Source organism: Notechis scutatus, chromosome 4 (genome assembly GCF_049901735.1).
Source record: "Notechis scutatus isolate UNSWTSFEM ecotype Mainland chromosome 4, rNotScu1.2, whole genome shotgun sequence".
In the NCBI taxonomy this organism is placed as follows: domain Eukaryota; kingdom Metazoa; phylum Chordata; class Lepidosauria; order Squamata; family Elapidae; genus Notechis; species Notechis scutatus.
The window spans coordinates 71,931,342-71,951,486 of NC_142012.1; the positions used below are offsets into that span (position 1 = coordinate 71,931,342).

Below are 20,145 nucleotides of genomic sequence, written 5' to 3' on the forward strand. Positions count from 1 at the left end.
GGCAAATCTGAATTGTTCATAAATCACGACAGCCGCTTCAAATGTATTCTTCCGAATCCAAAAAGCACTAAAAATCCACTTTGCTTCGAGTGGGGGAGAGGCGTTAGCACGCTCCTTATATATCCCCTGAAGGGGCGTGTCAGTCTCATTAATTAATCCTTGGCTGGACGTCTCTTTTCTAATTGAGATTGACGTCTCAATCTTCTAGTTCTAGCATCCAGCCAGCATCCGGCAGTTTCATCATCGCTTGAAGCCTCTGGCACACTTTCCTGATTAACAGTTAACACCTGAGGTGCAATCAGGGAGGGAGTTCCAGAAGAGGAAGACGTCTCTGAAACTTCTAATAAATTAGGCTCCTCTCTCAGATTCAACTCCTCCTCCTCCCCCAGACTCCTCTCAACATCGCTCAGCAATGCAGGCTCGAATCTCAATGCCAGATCTTCCTCCTCACTCGAGCCTACATCTGCTGACTGAGCTGGTTCAAACCTCGGAGGCACAACACATATATATGCACACACATACTCTCACATACACACCATGAGTTCTAGTCCTGCCTTAGTCATAAATGCCAACTGGGTGACCTTGGGCCAGTCACTGTCTCTCAGGTCAATTAATTGTTGTGGGGAAAATAGGAGGAGGAAGTTGTGTCGGGTATGTTCACCACCTTGAGTGCAAAAAATAATAATTAAAAGCTAGAATAATATACCTGCATAAGTGTTCACACCCTTTCATTAGGGATGTGGCTGTGTTCAGAATTAACCAATTACATTCAAATTGATGTTAAATAGTACACACCTGCTACCAATTAAAGTCTGATCAAGTCCATAGATCGGCTGTTCTAGTATGATTTTTCTGATGTTTACTCAGTTGCCTCTTACAGCAAAAGCTATTGTATGCAAAGAGCTTATAAAGTATCAAAAGGGATCTCACTGTTGGATGCTACCAGTCAGGAGAAGGGTGCAAAAAGAATTGGATATACTATGGAACACATGACTCATCAAGTGGAGAAAATATGGCATAACGGTGATATTACCAAGAACTGTCCTTCCAAAATTGATGAAAAAATAAGGAGAAAACTGGTCTGAGAGGCTGCCAAGCGGCCTAGAATAACATTAAAGGGTCTGCAGGAATTTCTGGCAAGTACTGGTTGTGTTCTACATTTGACAACAATCTCCCATATTCTTCATATGTCTGGGCTATGGGTTAGGGTGGCATAATGGAAGGCTTTTCTTATGAAGAAAACACCCAAGCCTGGCTACATTTGGCAAAACCTATATCAACTCTCACAAAAGCACATAAGAAAATGTGTTAAGATCTAATGAGACCAAGGTTGAACTTTTTGGTCATAATTCCAAAGAGTATATTTGGCATAAAAGCAACACTGAGCATCACCAAATATATACCATGCCCACAGTGAAGCATGGTGGTGACATTATACTTTGGGACTGCTTTTCTTCAACCTGAACTAGTGCTTTAATCAAGGTGGAGAGATTTATGAACAGTTCCAAGTATCAGTCAATTTTGGCACAAAACCTTCAGACCTCATAAAATCCTGAAGATGAAGAGGAATTTCATTTTTTAACATGACAATGAACCAAAGCATACCTCCAAATCAACAAAAGAATGGCTTAATCAGAAGAATATTAATATTTTGGAATGGCCTAGCCAGAGCCTGGTCCTGAATCCAACTGAAAATCTGTGAGGTGGGCTGTGTACAGGAGATGCCCCTGAAATCTGACAGATTTGGAGCATTTTTGCAAAGAAGAGAGGGCAAAGAATCTCAAGGCAAGGTATGCCATGCTGACAGACTCTTACACCAAAATACTAGATGATGTCATAAAAAATAAAAAGGTGCTTTAACAAGTATTAGTTTAAGGGTGTGCATCTTTATACAATCATGTTATTCTAATTTTTTATTGTTGTTATTTTTTCTCCTTAAAAAATTTCAGCTTGTTTTTTAACTGAATTGTACAGCTTATATGTTATATTAAATAAAGATGGAAAGAATTCTGAAGTGATTAATCTTGGTCTGATTTTTTTACATCTCAAAAACTTGGCATTTTAACAGCGGTTATATAGACTTTTTATATTCTCTGTAGGTACATGTGAACTATCATAGGCCATGCTCCAAAAAAAAAAAAAAAAAAGAACAGGGCAAAGACAAACATTCAATTAACATTTATTAATTATAAATTAATAATTATCTGTAAAATAATGTAACTTTCTGTAAAGTTAATAGTTCTCCATTCACACATTCTCACAAAAACCACTCTTGAGTACAGTTCAAGAGAATGCAGAAGTTTAAGTTTAGCAAATTTAAGACTTATTTAAAATTCCATTCAGTTCATATATTGCTATTATATTGAGGATAGATACATTTAGCCAAAGTTACAAATTGGAATAGAAACTGGGGAAAACCTGTTTTTTCCATTTGTAACCAAGAAACTGAATGATAGTCATATGTACTAAGGTGCAAGGATAAATGAATATATTTAGGTTTGCAGAAATTTTATTCAATTGAGTTCTATGCTTTTACTTCCAAGTAAATATAGAGAAAACTTCCAGTCTCATCCACCTCTTTTTATTGCATTCAATGTTTGCAGCAGACATTGTCATATTTATGTCTCTTGTACGTTTATTTACTTTCAATGATATTATCATGTCTTATTTCAGAGAATATAACATTTTGCCCGCCCCCACACACTGACTCCATGCACACTTAATTTTAGGAGAAAATTTTAGTGTTACTTTTGAGTAAATATCATACCCAATCCCATTTCAGACTATTTCTTATCATGTGAGTGTTGTCACAGTTTCTGCTGTTATATTATTTTTACTTCATTTTATCTTTTACTATCTTGCTGTCAGTTTGGGATATTTTTCAAATAGAAAATTAACACAGGATTATAAGTTATAGTCTGATTTGTTTGATTTTTTCCTGTGTTTGGGTAATAAATCATAGTTCATATATTAATTCAGCCACTGCCACTCATACAAAAAAAAAATAAATATAATCTAACCAAAGTCACTTATTTTTTTCCCACAATGACGAAAGTAAGCATAGAGAAAAGCATTCTTCATTCCAAGTCCATTACTTAATATATTATTTAAAAACAAAGATATAGGGTAATTCAAAACATACATGCCAATGTTCTGTAAAGGCTTCCAATAGCCTGTGAATCACAGGAGCTTCTCCTGGCAAACGAAAGGCTTCTAGGTAGAGTCGTAAAGCTTCATCTAGTCGTAAACCCTGGAAATGGAAAGTCCTGAAAAGAAAATACAAAATCAAGATAAGTAGGCAGAACAAAAGAATTATTAGGCAGAACTACATCACATCATTACAGATAGCTCTTGACTTGTAACTGGTTGTCTTATCAATTGTTCGTAGTCTCAATGGTCTCTGAAAGGTACTTTATGACCTGTAAAGCACTTCTGACTGTCACAAAACAGTGGGGGGGGGAGGGGGGAGAGAGGTTGGTCACATGACATTTCAGATGTGGCCAACTTGTTCACATTTACCACTGGTTGCCAAATGCCCTACAATCATATGATCACTATTTGAAATATTTTCTACTGGCTTCTCCAGAAAGTCAATAGAAAAGCTGGCAGGGAAGGTTCAAATGAAGGAGATGTTGGATTTGAGGTCTCTTCTCCCAGTCTGCGCAGGGATGGGAAAAATCCTCATGAGTACTGAAGGAACCGTGCTCAAATCTGGCAAAACTTCCATTGTTCTCATGATCATTCAACCCCGTGGGGCAGGGAGAGAACCCAAGCCTCCTGTGTATGGGAGGAGGCACTTGTCCTATTCCCCACCCCCATTCCTGGGAGGCCTGGGCTGACTCTCCAGCATTACATTTAACAATCCATAACACTCCTTAACAATCACAACTGGGAGAGCCAGAATTGCAGCCATTGAGCAAAGCAGTCACATGGCATCTGCCTTCACTCAACTACCAAGAATGTAAGCCCAATTGTGGTCATAAGTGGAATGCTGAACCTCTAATGCTAAGAATATGTTTTATTTGCTGACTTTTATTTTCAATCATTTGGAAACTATGGCTTATTTTCAGAGAATGGCATAACGTGATAATAGAAATTCTACTGAGAAATTCTATTTACCTTAGAAACGTATTAATTATAATGAGACAATGAACTGAATTTGGTCTGAGAGATTGGTTCCTGGGTACTACTATCCCCAAAAAGCAAGGGCAATGGAAGGAAATTCTACCTTTTTATATATATTTTATATTAATGCAAGAAAAAAAGTGAGCAATGACATCCATCTCCTCCAGCTGCAGGAAAAAAAACCAGGCTCAGACCTCTACTTCAGTCCTGCTGATAATACAAAATCATTCTCTATCACCTCTTTTTTTCTTATAAAAAACAAGAAAAAAGTCAATGTTAGCCATCCCAACTTGGAACATTAGAAAAGAAAACCTCTCGGATACATTATCAGTGAAAGTATACTTTACTAAAACCATGATTACACAGAAACTTTTCATGCCCAAGTATGAGATTAACTATTCCCTTCTCCCCACCTTTCCCCTGGTTATCATTAACTGTCCAATTGTATTTAAACAAATTGTTTTGGTAATGGTCCCTGGCTTGGGGCCAGATGGTTCTGCATTCCATAGTGTGACGTTGGAACAGCCAGCGGCTCTCATAGGATGGCACAGACGAGTAGTTTCAATTCTCTTCATTCCATCCCCCTTCAATCCCACCCCAGCTTCTCTCCCCACCCCTTATATATGGCAGACAGGCAGCAAGTGAAGCATGATGTTGCAAGCATAGCAGGAAGGCAGTCTTGGCAGTCCATTAATGGGAAAAGATGGCAAGGAAGTGGCAAGTAGCAGGGAGAAAGCGGAACTGCTTAATTCATTCTTTCAAAAGCAATACTGTAAAAGGCAGAATAGGAAACAAGTTCTTATTTTTTGCCCTTTATAATATTTGAGTTCTTTTTAAAGTTTGTAAAATATCATTGAATATGAATTTTAAAGCATGTATGTTTACTGTGCCAACAACAGTGCGTATAATCAAGGCTATGGTTTTCCCCGTTGCAATGTATGGCTGTGAAAGTTGGACCATAAGAAAGCCTGAGCGCCAAAGAATTGTGACCTTTGAACTATGGTGCTGGAGAAGACTCCTGTGAGTCCCTTGGACTGCAAGGTGATCAAACTGGTCAGTCCTAGACAGTGGTGGGTTTCAAAAAAATTTACTACCAGTTCTGTGGGCATGGCTTGGTGAGCATGGCTTGGTGGGCATGGCAGGTGAAGGATACTGCAAAATCTCCATTCCCACCCTACTCCTAAGGAAAGGTTACTGCAAAATCCCCATTCCCTCCCCACCCTACTAACCTGCTTTCCAGTTTCGTTCTCCTGTGCAGGGTAACAAAAGAAGACCCAGACAATCAGTGGGAACTTGGGAGGCAGAGAATAGATTGGGATGGGCCCAGTAAGAGGTGGTATTTGCCGGTTCTCCGAACTACACAAAATTCTCCGCTACCAGTTCTCCAGAACTGGTCAGAACCTGCCTCTGATCCTAGAGGAGATCAACCCAAACTGCTCTTTAGAAGGCCAGATCCTGAAGTTAAAATTCAAATACTTTGGCCACCTAAAGAGAAGAAAGGACTCACTGGAGAAGAATGCTGGGAAAGATTGAGGGCAATAAAAGAAGGGGACGACAGAGAATGAGGTGGCTGGATAGAGTCACTGAAGCAGTAGGTGTGAGCATAAATGGACTCCAGAAAGATGGTAGAGGACAGGAAGGCCTGGAGGAACGTTGTCCATGGGGTCGCGATGGGTCGGACACGACTTCGCAACTAACAACAACAATGTTAAGAGGAAATTTAAAAAGTAAAGTTTACTGTTTACAGGCGTGATATTCCCCTCTGAAAAAAAAAACTGAAAAGTAGCCAGGGGTGCAGGGGTTGCCTAAGCACCCGCCACGGTCCGCACAGCGCCCCAGTGGGAATTAAATTGGCAACGCCCCCTTGAAGCTTTAGCAGAGTATCAGGCAAAACTTTGCAACGAGGTTCGCTTCCTTCCCGCATTCGCTCCCGCGTCTCCACCGCCCGCCCCGTGCGCGCTCTTTCAAGGCCGGCCATAAGAGACCCCGCGCGCCAAGAAATCGCACACACAACACCAAAGCTAGCGACAACACACATTCAAACTAACCAATTAATGGCCTCCATCCCGCTCTGGGTTCCCCAGGCCCGCTGGCAGAACCAAGTTTTCAGGGCCTTCCAGACAGCCAGTCTAATCTGGGGGGTGGGGGGTATGATGTTCCAGAAAGAGGGAGCCACCACGGAGATAGCCCTTCTTCTGATGTTTCCTTACCTCCCAGCTCTGGTGGGTCAGGTAGATGTGACCAGCAATAGCTAACCTGGTCCCAAGCCACTTCCACATTGAGTTACTCCCTTCTTGTATGCTGCGGTCAGAAATGAACTTGCAGGCGAGCTTTTTCTAGTCAGGAATGGACTGCTCCCCCCCGAACCCCAGGCAGAGTAAACCTCACCGCTCCTCCCCCGCTCCTTCGGCTTGGCAGCCTCCGTAGCGAGGTCAGAAGGCAGATCGTGGGGAGCCTAAGGGTGCGCAGGACGCTTTTTAAAATTATTATTATTATTATTACTTTATTAGGCGGGACAAGTAGTTTCCCCAAGGGCATTTTTGGTGCAGGGACGGAGCGCAAACGCCTGTGTTTCCCGGGGTCTCCCCCGCGCAATAAAGTCCTTTGACCTCGTGCTTCTGGTATCCTCGGGGAATCTCCTCCACTGAACAGAGCGGGGATGTTCCGCCGGCGTGCTGAGCGGCCTCTCCAGTCATTGCAGGGGAACGCGGTGGTGCTCCCGCAATTACCCAGGGGACGGGGCTTCCATTCATTCCCCGAAGCCGCCGGCCAGCGCGGGGTTAGCTAAACCGCTTGGAGCAGCAAGAAAGGTGTCAATTCGCGTTCTCCCCGTGAACTGCCAGCTTTAGACTCGCTTTCTTTGGAAAGGGGGCCTTAGGGCTTCCTTCCCAGCTGGAGAAGACGGCGGGGCGGGGTAATTCAAGCCGCCTCCGCCGCCGCCCCCAATCCTCCATGGGAGGAGCCCCGTCAGAAGACTTCTGCCTCTGCCTCTCCTCAGGCCGTTGCCGGAGCAAAGGCGGCAGGTCGAAGAGGGGAGGGGAAGGAGGAGAAGAAGGGGGGGAAAGGGGGGGCAATTCCCCCAAAAATCAGAATTCCGATTTTAGTCGGAAGAATATCATGTCTGTGTTTAAAAACTAGAAAAATTATTTTCTCTCTTTAGGGTTAAAAAGTCTGAAATAATATAGGGAATTATTTTAATATAAATTATGGTACGTTATAAAGATTAATCAGTAAACAGAAGCATATACTATTCCCCACAGCAAGGAGAACCAGAGATGGTTAAACTAATTTCTATTTGGAAATTGCTTCTGGATTTTCAGCTTGCAATGGGAAAAACACGAAGTATTATCAGATGTTATTAAAATTGAAAATGAAATTCAACACAAAGCACTCAATTCTTGAATGTTTTTGAGGCACTTTGTGAAGAAATGGGTTCTGAGTATACTCATCTTCTTCACGCTGAGGTGAGATGGCTGTCAAGGGGGAAAATACTAACCCGACTGTTCGCCCTGCATGAAGAAATCAAAATATTTTTCTACCAGCAAAATAATCCAAAATTTTAAGAACTCTTGTCCAATGATGAGTGGGTAGCCAAGCTTGCATACCTGGCAGATATTTTTTCATTGTTAAATGAACTTTGCAAGGACAACTTCAGGACATGTTCACACTACGTGGTAAAATGGATGCTTTTCAAAAGAAAATATTACTGTGGCAAACACGGTTGACTGAAGAAGATCTGCAAATGTTTTCAAATTTTGATGAGTATATGAGAAAGATGTCAACTGGCAGGTGGTAACCATTGTTCAACAGCACTTACAGTCACTCACAGAATGTTTTGGTCATTACTACCCAAAGAAAGTTCCCAGACATGGCAATAGGTGGATAATAGATCCATATGCAACAAACATTGAAGATAGCAATTTAAATATGCATGAAAAAGAAAGCCTCATCAATCCAATGACCATCTCAAAGCTAAATTCCAGTCATCCATCTCAAGACCTCATCTCTGGCTCTCCATAAAAAGTGAATATCCACTGCTCATTGAAAAAGCAATGGAAATTTTGATTCAATTTTCAACGTATTTGTGAGAAAATACATTTTCATCTGTCATAGTAATTAAAACTCGGTCTTGGCTTGAAATAAAAACGACTCTCTATCTTGCAGTAACATCGTTGGAACCAAAAATCCATAAACTTATTTCAAACGAATAGGAACAAATATCACACTAAAAATGTATAATATTTAAATGCTTCAATATTTTGCAATAATTGCACTAACTTTAATTATTTTGTTACAATTAAACATTTTATTTTGTTATGATTAAATAAGCATTTACAATTTTGTTATTATTAAGCATTTATAACTTTGTTATATTAAATAGGTGCATTTCATATAAAATGGAAGTTCACTGATCATTATTTTACAAATAAATTTATCTTTTTTTTTTAATTCCTATTGGTGGTCCACGGGATTTATAATTATGAATTTGGTGGTCCCTGAGGTCCAAAAGATTGGAGACCCCTGGTCAGAAGTTAACCTTGCCCCTTTTGAGAATCATCTTCCCAGCAATCCTCTGTCATGCCCTTGTTAGAGTGGGACTCTGAGGGAGAGGAGGAACAGCCGACAGCGAGTGGAGGTGTGGCTTCCGAGGTTGTGGAGGAGGCTGGGGAAGGGCAGAGGCCGGTTGGGCAGTCAGAGGAAGAACCAGGCCCATCCCCTTTTCATCCTAGGACACACAGGGAGGAATGGAGAAGGAAACAACTTGTCTTACGAGAGGAAGCGGCCACGATCCCCCTCATTGGTTGCAGCTGGGGAGAATAGTATATAAGAGAGATGGTTAAAACACAGTATTGCCAGAGGCAAACCGTGTTTTATTTTGGGCTGAAGTTATCTTGGTTGGCGTCTTTCCAACAGACTGTGCCTTGTTATCTCCTTGAAGTTTGTAATTACTTATCCTAGTTTGTTGTGGAATTTCTTTCATTGTAGTTTGTTTTGGTTTTCTATTTCATCTTTATCTGCTCATTAAGTTTGGATTGTATTGCTTTCATTTGAAGACTATTTTTGAATAAGTTTTATCTCCAACTGAGAATTATTGAACAGTGGGGTCAAGTTGGAGGCATTAAAGGACATTTATTTACTTTTTGGATTTTGTTACGTTTGTGTTACACTCCGAGTCATCACCCTCACTCTTAAAACAAATGCATCCTGGGAAGCCAACTCCATTTCCTTTAGCATTTGGAAGGAAACAAAAGCACAAGAAATAATCCAGCCTAATCCGTGGCATGTGTTCATCTGAGGACAAAACCCCACATCCCATACACACAGCATTGCTAGTGAGATTTAGATTTATAAATATTTGAGGGTAAAGGTTTGTTCTCCGAGCTTGTGGGTTGGTTTCCAAACATTTCATTATCAGGCTAGGTAATATCTTCAGTGGAAATTTAGGGGATATCAGTGTTCTTCTGTTTATAAGGGCTTCAGGTGTGGGTGTGTCAAATGGGGGTCTTGAGCTCACAATGAGTCAGTTGTGAGTCTTCAGTGAGTCTTGTGATGGGTCTTGTGATAAGGAGATTACCTCAGGTCAGGATCATTGGGAGGTGAACTGCTGGATTGCGTGGGTTGGTTGATGGTTGGTGCTGTCTCTGGTTGGCTACGCAGTTGATTTGGATTCTGAGGGTTTGGTTGAGTCAACATGTCTATTGATAGAATTGTTTGTGGAGTGCCAGGCTTTGATGAACTCATGAGTATGGCAGGTGGTATCATGGCCAATGATTTCGGTGTTGCTCCAATCGAACTGGTGCTGTTTGGTGTTGGTGTGGGTAAAGATTAATGAAAAGTTTGGAAACCAACACACAAGCTCCGAGAACTAACCTTTACTGTCATCCTAGGCGCAAGTTACAGATATTCACTACTGTCTGTACTTAATTTTTAGTTCACCAGCAACTCAACATTGCTTATTTTGTATCTGGATTCTTATTATATGCATTTCTATTTTTCCAGTTTCACCATTCTGTTCCTTTAACAAAGGCATCCAGATTTACACACAGTCTGTTTTATTGGAGGAAAGTTTGTTAGCTGTAAGTCAAGGGCCATACAGAGTAACGTGTAGAGAGGACAGAACAGTTCTACTGTGCTAAAAAGAGTTGGAAGTTGATACCTTTAACACACACCCCAACTTTTCCTTCTTTTTTCCATATTATCTCAGTTTAAATGTATTTATTTGGAGCAAGGAGTTGGTGTATCCAAGCCAAAAAACAGAAGCTGGAAATAATTGTGGAAACTGTCAGGGTTCTGAATTATGCATCCATCAAAAGCAGAACTCAGAAGCAGGTGATTCCTCAAAAAACATGTTTATTGAACACAGCTAGTGAAAACCAACTCTAAAGGTTCCCACCGTTTCCCCCCAATTAAAAGAGCAAATATTCCCTCCTCAAGTGTCACCAGTCATATTGTCCAATGAAGGTAGCTGGGAGGCTGCTTGGTCACTCCTCTGCTATCTGCTGAGATGACCTTGGTTCCTCCAGGAAAACTTTTTGTTTTGATGGGTAGTCGGTCAATCTGCTTCCCCCACCCTTCCTGCTTTCAAAGTTCGTGGCAACTATGAGGCAGAAGAAAGATGGCTTCAGCCAGGTCAGCTTCAGAGTTGACATAAACTACTTTTGAAACTTCTGGACTTAAATCTTTTAGAGGATTTTGTATCTTTAATTAACCGTTGAAACTTTCTGCTTCCAAAACAAATGCCTAAATGCTATTTTGATCTTGCTGTGAGGAGGGGAAAGAATAGTTCTGATTTTACTTGCTTCTGATTGAACCAGTTGTTAAACAAAGAGGCACAGACTATGTTCTTTTCTGTAGCTCATATTACTGTGGTGGTTTTGACCACATGAGGGAGCCAAGAGACTGTACTATTGCTAATTTTTTAACTCTCCAGCAATATTATTCAACCCATTGGATTTAACGTTGTAAACTTACAAGTCTAAAAATTTCAACTTTAAAATCAAAACATTAGTTACAATTTTACAAGATGGAGCAAGAGAATGGAGAAATTGAAAAGAATATTAGGAGATGCAGAATATTTAAGACCTTTTCTGGATGAATATACAGCTAAACATATGAACTAATTCAGGCAATGAAATCAAAGCTTGATATACTTTCAAAGTAATGTCGTGAGGAGATACATTTGACTGCAGATATTAAACAGGTGAAGGATAGAGTGGAACTTATGAAGCATAAATTGGAGAAGAAATATGTTTTGTATGAAACTGACAATTCCTGAATTGTCTGGAGAGAGTATTAGATTAAATATGATTAAAGCCAACTTAATTAATTAACTGGGGGAAAAGATCCTTAACTCTGAAATAGACAAAGAGTAAACTCCAGATTTGTTACTACAAGAAAACTACCAAGGGGATGTCTTAGTTCATTTTGTAAGAACAACAAAGCGACCATGTTCTGGATTGCCACTTCATATCCAAACTAAGAATGGAAAACATGCATATAATTGTTTTGAAGGAAATTCCTGTCAGAATCTTGAGAAAAAAGAAATTCTGTTCTTCTTACTGATATTCTGAAGAAAAGAAAAATTCTCTTCCACTGGGATAAACTTGAAGGAACAATACTTCAATCAAGAGCAAAGATTCAGACTGAATTCTATCGAAAATGTCAAGGATTTCTTGATCAGACATAAACTAATTTTGGACCCATCTGAATCAATAGATACAGACAAGAAATTACAGATTACAGATTCAAAGAGTTGAAAGGGACCTTGTAAGTCATTTAGTCCAACCCCCCCCCCCGCCCAAGCAGGAGACCCTATACTATTTCTGACAAATGTCAGTCCAATGTCTTCTTGAAAGCCTCCAGTGATGAAGCTCCCACAACTTCTGAAGGCAAGCTGTTCCATTGGTTGATAGTTCTGTCAGAAAATTTCTTCTTATTTCTAGATTGAATTTCTCCTTGATCAATTTCCATCCATTATTCCTTGTCTGGCCATTGGGTGCCTCAAAAATTGGAACACTGCTATGATGTCTCCCCTGATCCTTCTCTTCACTAGACTAGCCATGTCCAGTTCCTGTAACCGATCTTCATATGTTTTAGTCTCCAGTCCCCTAATCATCCTGGTTGCTCTTCCCTGCACTTTTTCTAGAGGTTCAATATCTTTTTTATGGTGTGGTGACCAAACTGGGTATATTATTCTAGGTGTGGTCTTGCTAAGGCTTGTAAAAACCTTGTAAATAAAATTCTAAAAGTTGACATTTTACCTGTCTTTTTCTGACCATAACCCAGTTTTTTTGGTATTTAGAAAAAAAGAGTTTGAGTTATAGATGGAGTTGGCTCCACTTGGTCCATGTTGACATGAAGCTCCTAATAAATAACTGGATTTCTTTTGAAGCTTGGCTTGAGGCTCATGATTTAATTAGGGCATCAGTTGGAACCCTGACAGGGACTTCAAATCAATGTTTTGAATATTATTTGAAAATTTACAATACCATAATGAGAAACAGGAAGCTTTAATATTCTTAGATGCAGAGAAGACCTTTGACAATCTAAATTGGGCTTTTATGATGAAAGTTCTTGAAGAAAAGAACTTTGGAGAGAATTTTATTCAAGGGATCAAAGCTGTTCATATGTCTCAGCAAGCAAAAATTGTTAACCATGTGAAATTCAAAAGGGTACGTACAAGACAAGGATGTCCCTTGTCTTCCTTGTTGTTTATTTTGGTGTTGGAAATTTTGAATAGAGATTTCAGGCAAGTATAAGTATCAAGAAGGAAGTTTATATAAATTGAGGGCATTTGCTGACAATTTAGTTATATTCTTGCAAGACCTAAAAATAATATATAATATTTGATGAGGAAATTAAATCAGTTTGGGGTATTTAAAATAAACAAGCAGAAAACAACAATACTTATTAAGAATATAACTCCACAGGACTAAAAAGTCTGGTTTTACAGTTGAGAAAAAGGTGAAATATTTGGGGATAATATTGACAAATACAAACACAAAACCATTTCAAAAGCAACTATGTGCCTCTCTGGAATGATATTAAAAAGAACTTATTAAGATGGGATAAGCTCTGGTTGTCACTATTGGGTAGAATTTCTGTAATTAAGATGAATGTCTTACCAAAATACTTTTTTTTTGTTTCAGATGTTATCAATACTTGCAACTAATACTCCATTTAAACAATGGCAGAGGGGTATTTCAAAATGTATATGGCAAGTGAAAAAACCAAGAATAAATATAAACTGCTGCAAGATGCTAAGGAAAGAGGAAGTTTGGGTTTAGTGGACTTGAAACTATATTTTGATGCTTCTTGTTTGGTCTGGCTAAAAGAGTGGGTGAACCTACAGAATGAGAGGCTACTTGGTTTAGAAAATCATGTATTAAGATTTGGATGGCACAGGTATTTATGATATGACAAGATATCTTCATAATATCTTCATAAATGATTTAAATGAGGGTATAGAAAAGGAACTTATCAAATTTGTGGATAATACTAAGCTGGCATTCTTGACAGACTTGAACACTGGGCCCTATCTAACAAAATGAAATTCAATGTAGAGAAAAATAAACTTAGGAGGGGGGGAATCAAAAGTACACATATAGACTGGGTGAAACCAGGCTTAATAGCAGTGAGAGGGATCTTGAAGTCTTAGTGGACAACCAATGAAATATGAACCAACAGTGTGTGGTAGCAGCCAAAAAAGCCAATGCAATCCTAAAATGAATTAACAGAGGAATACAATCAAGATCAGATGAGGTACTAATATCACTCTATAAAGCCTTAGTAAGACCATACATAGAATACTGCATACAGTTTTGGTCACCACATTATAAAAAAAGATGCTGACACTCTAGAAAAAGTGCAGAGAAGAGCAACCACAATGATGAGGGGACCGGAGGCTAAAACATACCATGAATGGTTGCAGGTACTTGGCATGGCTAGTCTAGTGAAGAGAAGGACCAGGGAAGACATTCCAATATTTGAGGGGCTGCCACAGAGAAGAAGGGGTCAAGCTATTTTCCAAAGCACTTGAAGGCCAGACAAAGAATAATGAATGGAAACTGATCAAGAAGAGATTCAATCTAGAAATGAGGATAAGTTTTCTGACAGTGAAAACAATCAATTGCCTTCAGAAACTGTGGGAGCTTCATCACTGGAAACTTTCAGTAAGAGACTGGACTGCCATTTGTCAGAAATGGTGTGGGGTCTCCTGCTTGGGCAGGGAGTTAGACTAGATGACCTACAAGGTCCCTTCCAACTCTTGTTAATGCATTAAGATTAAAGTAAATGTTGATTTTAACAACCACTTTGCTAGATGTGCCATTCTAAGAGTTGGGAATAAGTATAAAACAAGGATGCCTCTTTGGGTGTCCCCTCAAGAAACTTTTTTTCAGAAAAGAAATGGTGGTGAAGTCTGACTGGTAGACCTATGGTAAAATAATACCTTTTAATTTTGGTGATCCTATCCTCAAGCCTAAGGAAGAGCTAGAATCAAAACAGATCTGCCATTATTTATATTTAAAATTGAAAGAAAGATTTAAACTAGACAAGAAGAGTTATGGATTTGACTTGGAAAGTCTACTGTGTGGTAGTGATGAATATGTTATTGCTAAGGTCTATAAAATGTAAAGCTTGAACAATGGAAGAATATGTGGATAAAAGGTTTAAAATTTACACTAAATTACAATTAAAAGAAATTTTTATAAGCTAATGTATCATTGGTATTTAACACCAGATAAATTATCAAGAATGTATAAAGGTACTGTCAACTCATGAAGCATCCCTGACCTGCTCTAGAGTTGCCATAGGCAAGTGGGATGGGGAATCGAACTTCACAACTGCATCAAGGAGCTTGCATCTCAGTCAAAACATCAAAACATCTTCCAGCCAAGACATCAGAGTCATCTCTATAGAAACCCACTGTGGCGGAGGGAGTGACTTCTACAACCCATGAAATTGCTTCATTGGGGAATGTGACTGATGACACATCTTGGGGGAAGGGGGAAACAGGATCAGAGGCAATGAATGAGCTCAGAGTTGGCTCCACCTGGTCCATGTTGACATGAAGCTCCTAATAAATAACTGGATTTCTTTTGAAGCTTGGCTTGAGGCTCATGATTTAATTAGGGCATCAGTTGGAACCCTGACAGGGACTTCAAATCAATGTTGGAAATGCAAGTGCAAAGAAGGGACTTTTCTATCATTTGTGGTGGACATGTGATAAAGCAAAGAAACATTAGCGTAGCATTCATATTCTAATGCAGAAGATTCTTAAAATAAATACAAAGATAAAACCAGAAACTTCTCTTTTGGGTTTAATGGAAAAAGATTTGGAGGGGAAATTAGAACTTTGATGTTATATATGTTGATGGCAGCAAGATAACTTTATGTACAAAAATGGAAGGACACTTCGATCCCCACAATGAACAAATGGCAGCAAAAGTTGATGGGAGTTAGCAGAGATGGCTAAATTGACAACTTGGCCACAGCACCTCGCAGGAGCTCTTCGCCCTCCTGGCAGGGCAGGTGGAGGCTGGGGCTTGCTAAGAACTTGGCCCCAATTGAGGCCACAGGCAAACAGACAGTGGGATGGAAAGGGCAGGGCCAATGGTAGATGCCCAAACACTTTTTGCCAAGAGGGAGGTGAAGATTTGTGTGCTTGCAAAGGGAATGGTCTGAAATGGAGCTAATTGCTCTGTTTCAAACCATCCCCTTTGCATGCAGACAAAGCTTTGAGTCTTCATCATTTCTTCGTCCAGGAAGAAGAAGAGATACATGGTGGAACCGCTTGTGGGACAGCACCATATGACTCTTCTCACTGGTGCTATGAACGTGCACGATAGCACAACGTACATGCAACATCCAGCCGTGAGCGGCTCCCTGGCGCAACAAGCTTCATGGCATTCTGCCATGAGTGGCTCCACCTCCCCAACAAGCTTCGAGACATTCTGCAAGGAGCAGCTCCACTGCTGCAATGAGCATTATGCCATGACCAGCTCCACCAGCACAACGAGGTAAGCAGGTACATAGGGTACCTCACACCCCCCACTCAAGCTTGATTTTTATACCTGTGCCTCACTCCACCTCATACAGCCAGATGTGGGGAGGGGGCATTACTAGGGCTTATTTTGGGGGGATAGGGCTTATATTGTGTGTAAAAATCAAGCTAGGGTTTATTTTCCAGATAGGTCTTTCTCTTTCTGTCCTGGCCACCTTTTACAGAGGCATGATTGAGAGCGGCACCTCGGCTTATGCCTGGCTCAGTCCATCACCAAGCCCCAATCAAAAACCTCTGAAAACTTCCTGAGCACCGTTAGCCTGCCAGGGCCTTTAATCACGGCTTGTGGATCAGCTGAACCAGCAAGGACATAGAGCTGCCTCTCATTCTATCTCTGCGGAGGCCTCCCAGTGCAAGGCTCTGCTACAACTTTGCAGCGAACCTCAGCCTTCCCTGTGCAGGATTGCAAGGCTGAAGGCTTCGGAGGGAGCATTTTTGGGATGTGCATCTATGCAGAGCTCCCCAAGGATATAACAATTGGCAGGGAAATGGTGGTGGTGATTTTCCTACTGATCAGAGCAAGGTGAGGCCTCCAGCCTTGCAATCCTGTGCAGGGCAGGCAGTGGTATACTCTAAAGCTGCAGCAGAGCATTGTACCAGCAGATCTCTGCAGGTAACATCTCTGGAATGTTAACTTTTCACACAGTACTCACAGGAAAATCTCCCCCCCCCCCCCAATCAGTTTGATTTGCTTTCTGTGAAGCTTTATGCTGAGAAAGATCTGTAATTTCTCATTCCCTTCTCCCCCCACCCCCCCGGCTATCCATCTCAGCTTTCTCAGACAACTGTCTGCCAGGGTGGAAGCTCCCTCATGGACCCGGTGGGCATGAGTTACCCCAACCCAGAAAGGGGAAGGCTCTGATGGGGGGCTGTGGGGAGTTCTGGGAGTTGAAATCCACAAGTCTTTAAATATCCAAGCAGCTGCCCAAGCTGCTGCTGGCCTCTTTGCCCTCCTGGCAGCACAGCTCTCGGCAGCACTGCGGGACTGCTCCTGCCTAGCCAGGTTGAATTATTCCAGATCAAAAACTTCCGAAAATCTTTGGGCCTTGGTGGGCGCTGCAACTCTCATGGGAGTTGGATAGCAGCGGACAAGGTGGCAAGACTCCACCAGTGGCTGCTCGCAAAGAGGCCCTGGCAGGCTGGCAGCGCTCAGTTTTTCAGAGGTTTTCGATAAGGCCTTGGTAGTGGGGTTGGCTGGGTGGAAGGTGAGGTGGCTGCAGAGCCACCACAGATGAGGCAGGCACCAAAGGCAACCAGGGGCAGCCCCACCCCTGCCTCACACAGCCGTTAAGAGAGTTGTAGTGCCCACACCAGGGTCCAAAGAGTGTCAGGCTCAGCATAGATGTACGGTAAGCCCGGCGCCTGCAGCACCGAATAGGTGTGCAGGCTTGCACTCAGCAGCTGCTTGCGAAGAGGTTCTGGCAGGCTGGCGGCTTTAGAAGGTTTTCGGAGGTTTTCGATCTGGGATTATCTAGGTTGGAAGTTCGATCACACCCCACGAGGGAGCCTCCACCCTGGCAGACAGTTGTCTGTGAAAGCTGAGATGGACAGCCAGAGGAGGGAGGGGAAGAAGGGAACGAGAAAACACAGATGGGCGGGGATTTTCCTGTGAGCATTGTGTTAAAAGTTAACATTTCAGAAATGCTACTGGTACCTGTGGAGGTCTCCTTGTGCAACTCTCTGCTACAGCTTTAGAGCATACTTCCCTGCACAGGATTGCAAGGCTGGAGGCTTAACTTTGCTCCGATCAGTAGGAAAATCCCCCCCTCCCATTTCCCTGCCAATCATTCTATCCTTGGGGAGCTCTGCACAGACGCACATCCCAAAAATGCTCCCTCCAAAGCCTTCAGCCTTGCAATCCTGCACAGGGAAGGCGGAAGTTTACTCCAAAGCTGTAGCAGAGCATTGCACTCCACAGAGAGACAGAATGAGAGGCAGCTCCTGCCCCTTGTTGGCTCAGTTGATCCATGGGCCATGATTAGGGGCCCAAGCTTCCATGAGGTGACCGGAAAAGGGCTGTGTCAGCCTTCAAGATCTTCTACTGCTGCTTTGCATCTTTTGGCTGCCATAAGTAACGGGGGGAGGAGGGGGGATATTGTCTGGGAAGAGAGCTGGAGGTGTTACATTCTTGTGTTGTGTAAATGAGGAGTGGGGGGGGGGGTATAAATTCCTGCTCTTAAGTTTCTATTTCTCGCTTAGCTTTCTTTTCTCTGCGCAGCTGCAAATCTTTATCAAAATATGTCAAGGTCAACGGACAGAGGCCTCATCACCACCTGAAGATGCCCACATGATCATATTCACAACTTTTCATTGGAAGAACCATTTGAACTATGAGGGATGGGAACGTTTCCAACACTTTGTATATGTGATCTGCGCGCCTAATTTCTCAGATTCAGAATTCTACTGATGTTACCACTTCAAATTCAGTAAAAGATATCTTTGCTCTAATCTAAAGAGTCTAAGTTTTCTTTCTTGAATTTTGAATGGAGCACCACCTGACATTATTCTGAATCTCCTCACCAGCCCACCTGGAGAAAATATCCAGTTTCTTCCGAGGGGGTATGATCATCATGTCATCTCCAGCTAGCGACCAGGAGGATCTGGGAGCTGTGGGGGGGCAATTTTTGCTGATACCGGAGGTGCCAGCAGGTGAATTGCTAGCGGACCTTACCCTGGAAGAGGTTCCAGCTGAGAAGCCCAGATGGTCGTTGGGATTTGGCTGGAAGGATCCCGAAGAGACCCCCCACTCCTGGAGTCACCACTACCCGACGGCGTGGGAGAGAGGAGCCATGGCAAGAGAGGGAAAGGAGAGAATTGTTACTGGATCCAGCCAGGCATCTCCTCAATGAAGCTTTTGGACAGCCCCACGTCGCTCCAAGGTATGAAGGGGGAGCAAGTTCAGCCAGAGGCAGCCAAGCTGCCCCCACCCCCATAGTTCAGCCTGCGCCAGCGCAGCAGCCAGCTGCAACCTCGGGGCCCCCAGCGGGAGGTGTGATCCCTAGAAGACGCAGAGCTCTCAAGCTGCCTCCGTTAGAAGTGGAGTTTGGAAGAAATCCCAAAGACTTGGGTTTCTTCCTAGCACAAGTTTGGAGCTATATGGAAGAATACGGGGAAGAGTTCACCTCAGAAGCAGCCAAAGTGAGATGTGTTACCAGGGCCCTGGAGGGAATAGTTGCAGAGTGGATGGTGACTTTGTATAATTATAACTCCCCCCAACTGCGGAACTATAACGTATTCATGACCGCGTTGCGGGCAAGATTTGAGGACCCACTGGCGGAGCGAAAGGCCAGGATCAGGATGAAAACCATAAATCAAGGGAGGAGGTCAGTGGCCGACTACACCCAAGAGTTTAGACAGCTGGCGTGCCATATCCGAGGCTGGTCCCAGGGAGCCCTGATAGAAGCCTACAAAGATGGTCTAAATGAAGACGTATACCAGATGTGTATCTCCAGAAGGGATCCCAATGATTTGCAACTGTCGTACTTGCTGGCAGAAGAAGTGGAAATAGATTTGACCCGAAGCAGACGCATGGGGGGCTCTGGATGGAGCAAGCCGTCCCCCCCATGCTTCCAAGAGGCCCCAAAGCCTCCGAAGGGAGGAGTGATGGCAAGACCCAAATCCACTGCCTGTTTTCGATGTGGGAAGGAGGGCCACTAGATTGCGGACTGCAGGGTCAACCTGGATCCAAAGGGGGCACAGAGAGGAGGGAGGAAACCTGAAAACCCCCCAGCCAAGCCTCGCGAAACCGCGCTAAAGACAGGGGAGGTTGTAGAGGTCGCCCCTCCGGGGAGAGAGGAGCTGGGACCTCCGACCTCCCCTGAAGAGAGTGAATCTGACTCGGAATACGACTTCCTGGTAAGTCCAAACAAGGGTCCCATGACCATTCCAATAAGATTGAGGGTACCCACTTCGGGGACCGAAGGGGAGATGCTAGCCTCTGGGTGCACGAGATGTGT

General features: G+C 42.5%; 1 protein-coding gene across 4 annotated transcripts in view; it reads right to left on the minus strand.

Annotated features, from left to right (window-relative positions):
* Positions 1-20,145, minus strand: part of GBF1 (golgi brefeldin A resistant guanine nucleotide exchange factor 1) — a 348,645-nt gene that overhangs the window by 144,679 nt on the left and 183,821 nt on the right. For all 4 annotated transcript variants that reach the window (XM_087963724.1, XM_026674267.2, XM_026674268.2 and 1 more), the window contains exon 19: positions 3,143-3,266. In XM_087963724.1, the coding sequence (XP_087819850.1) occupies positions 3,143-3,266 (124 nt within the window). The remainder of the gene's footprint in view (positions 1-3,142; positions 3,267-20,145) is intronic.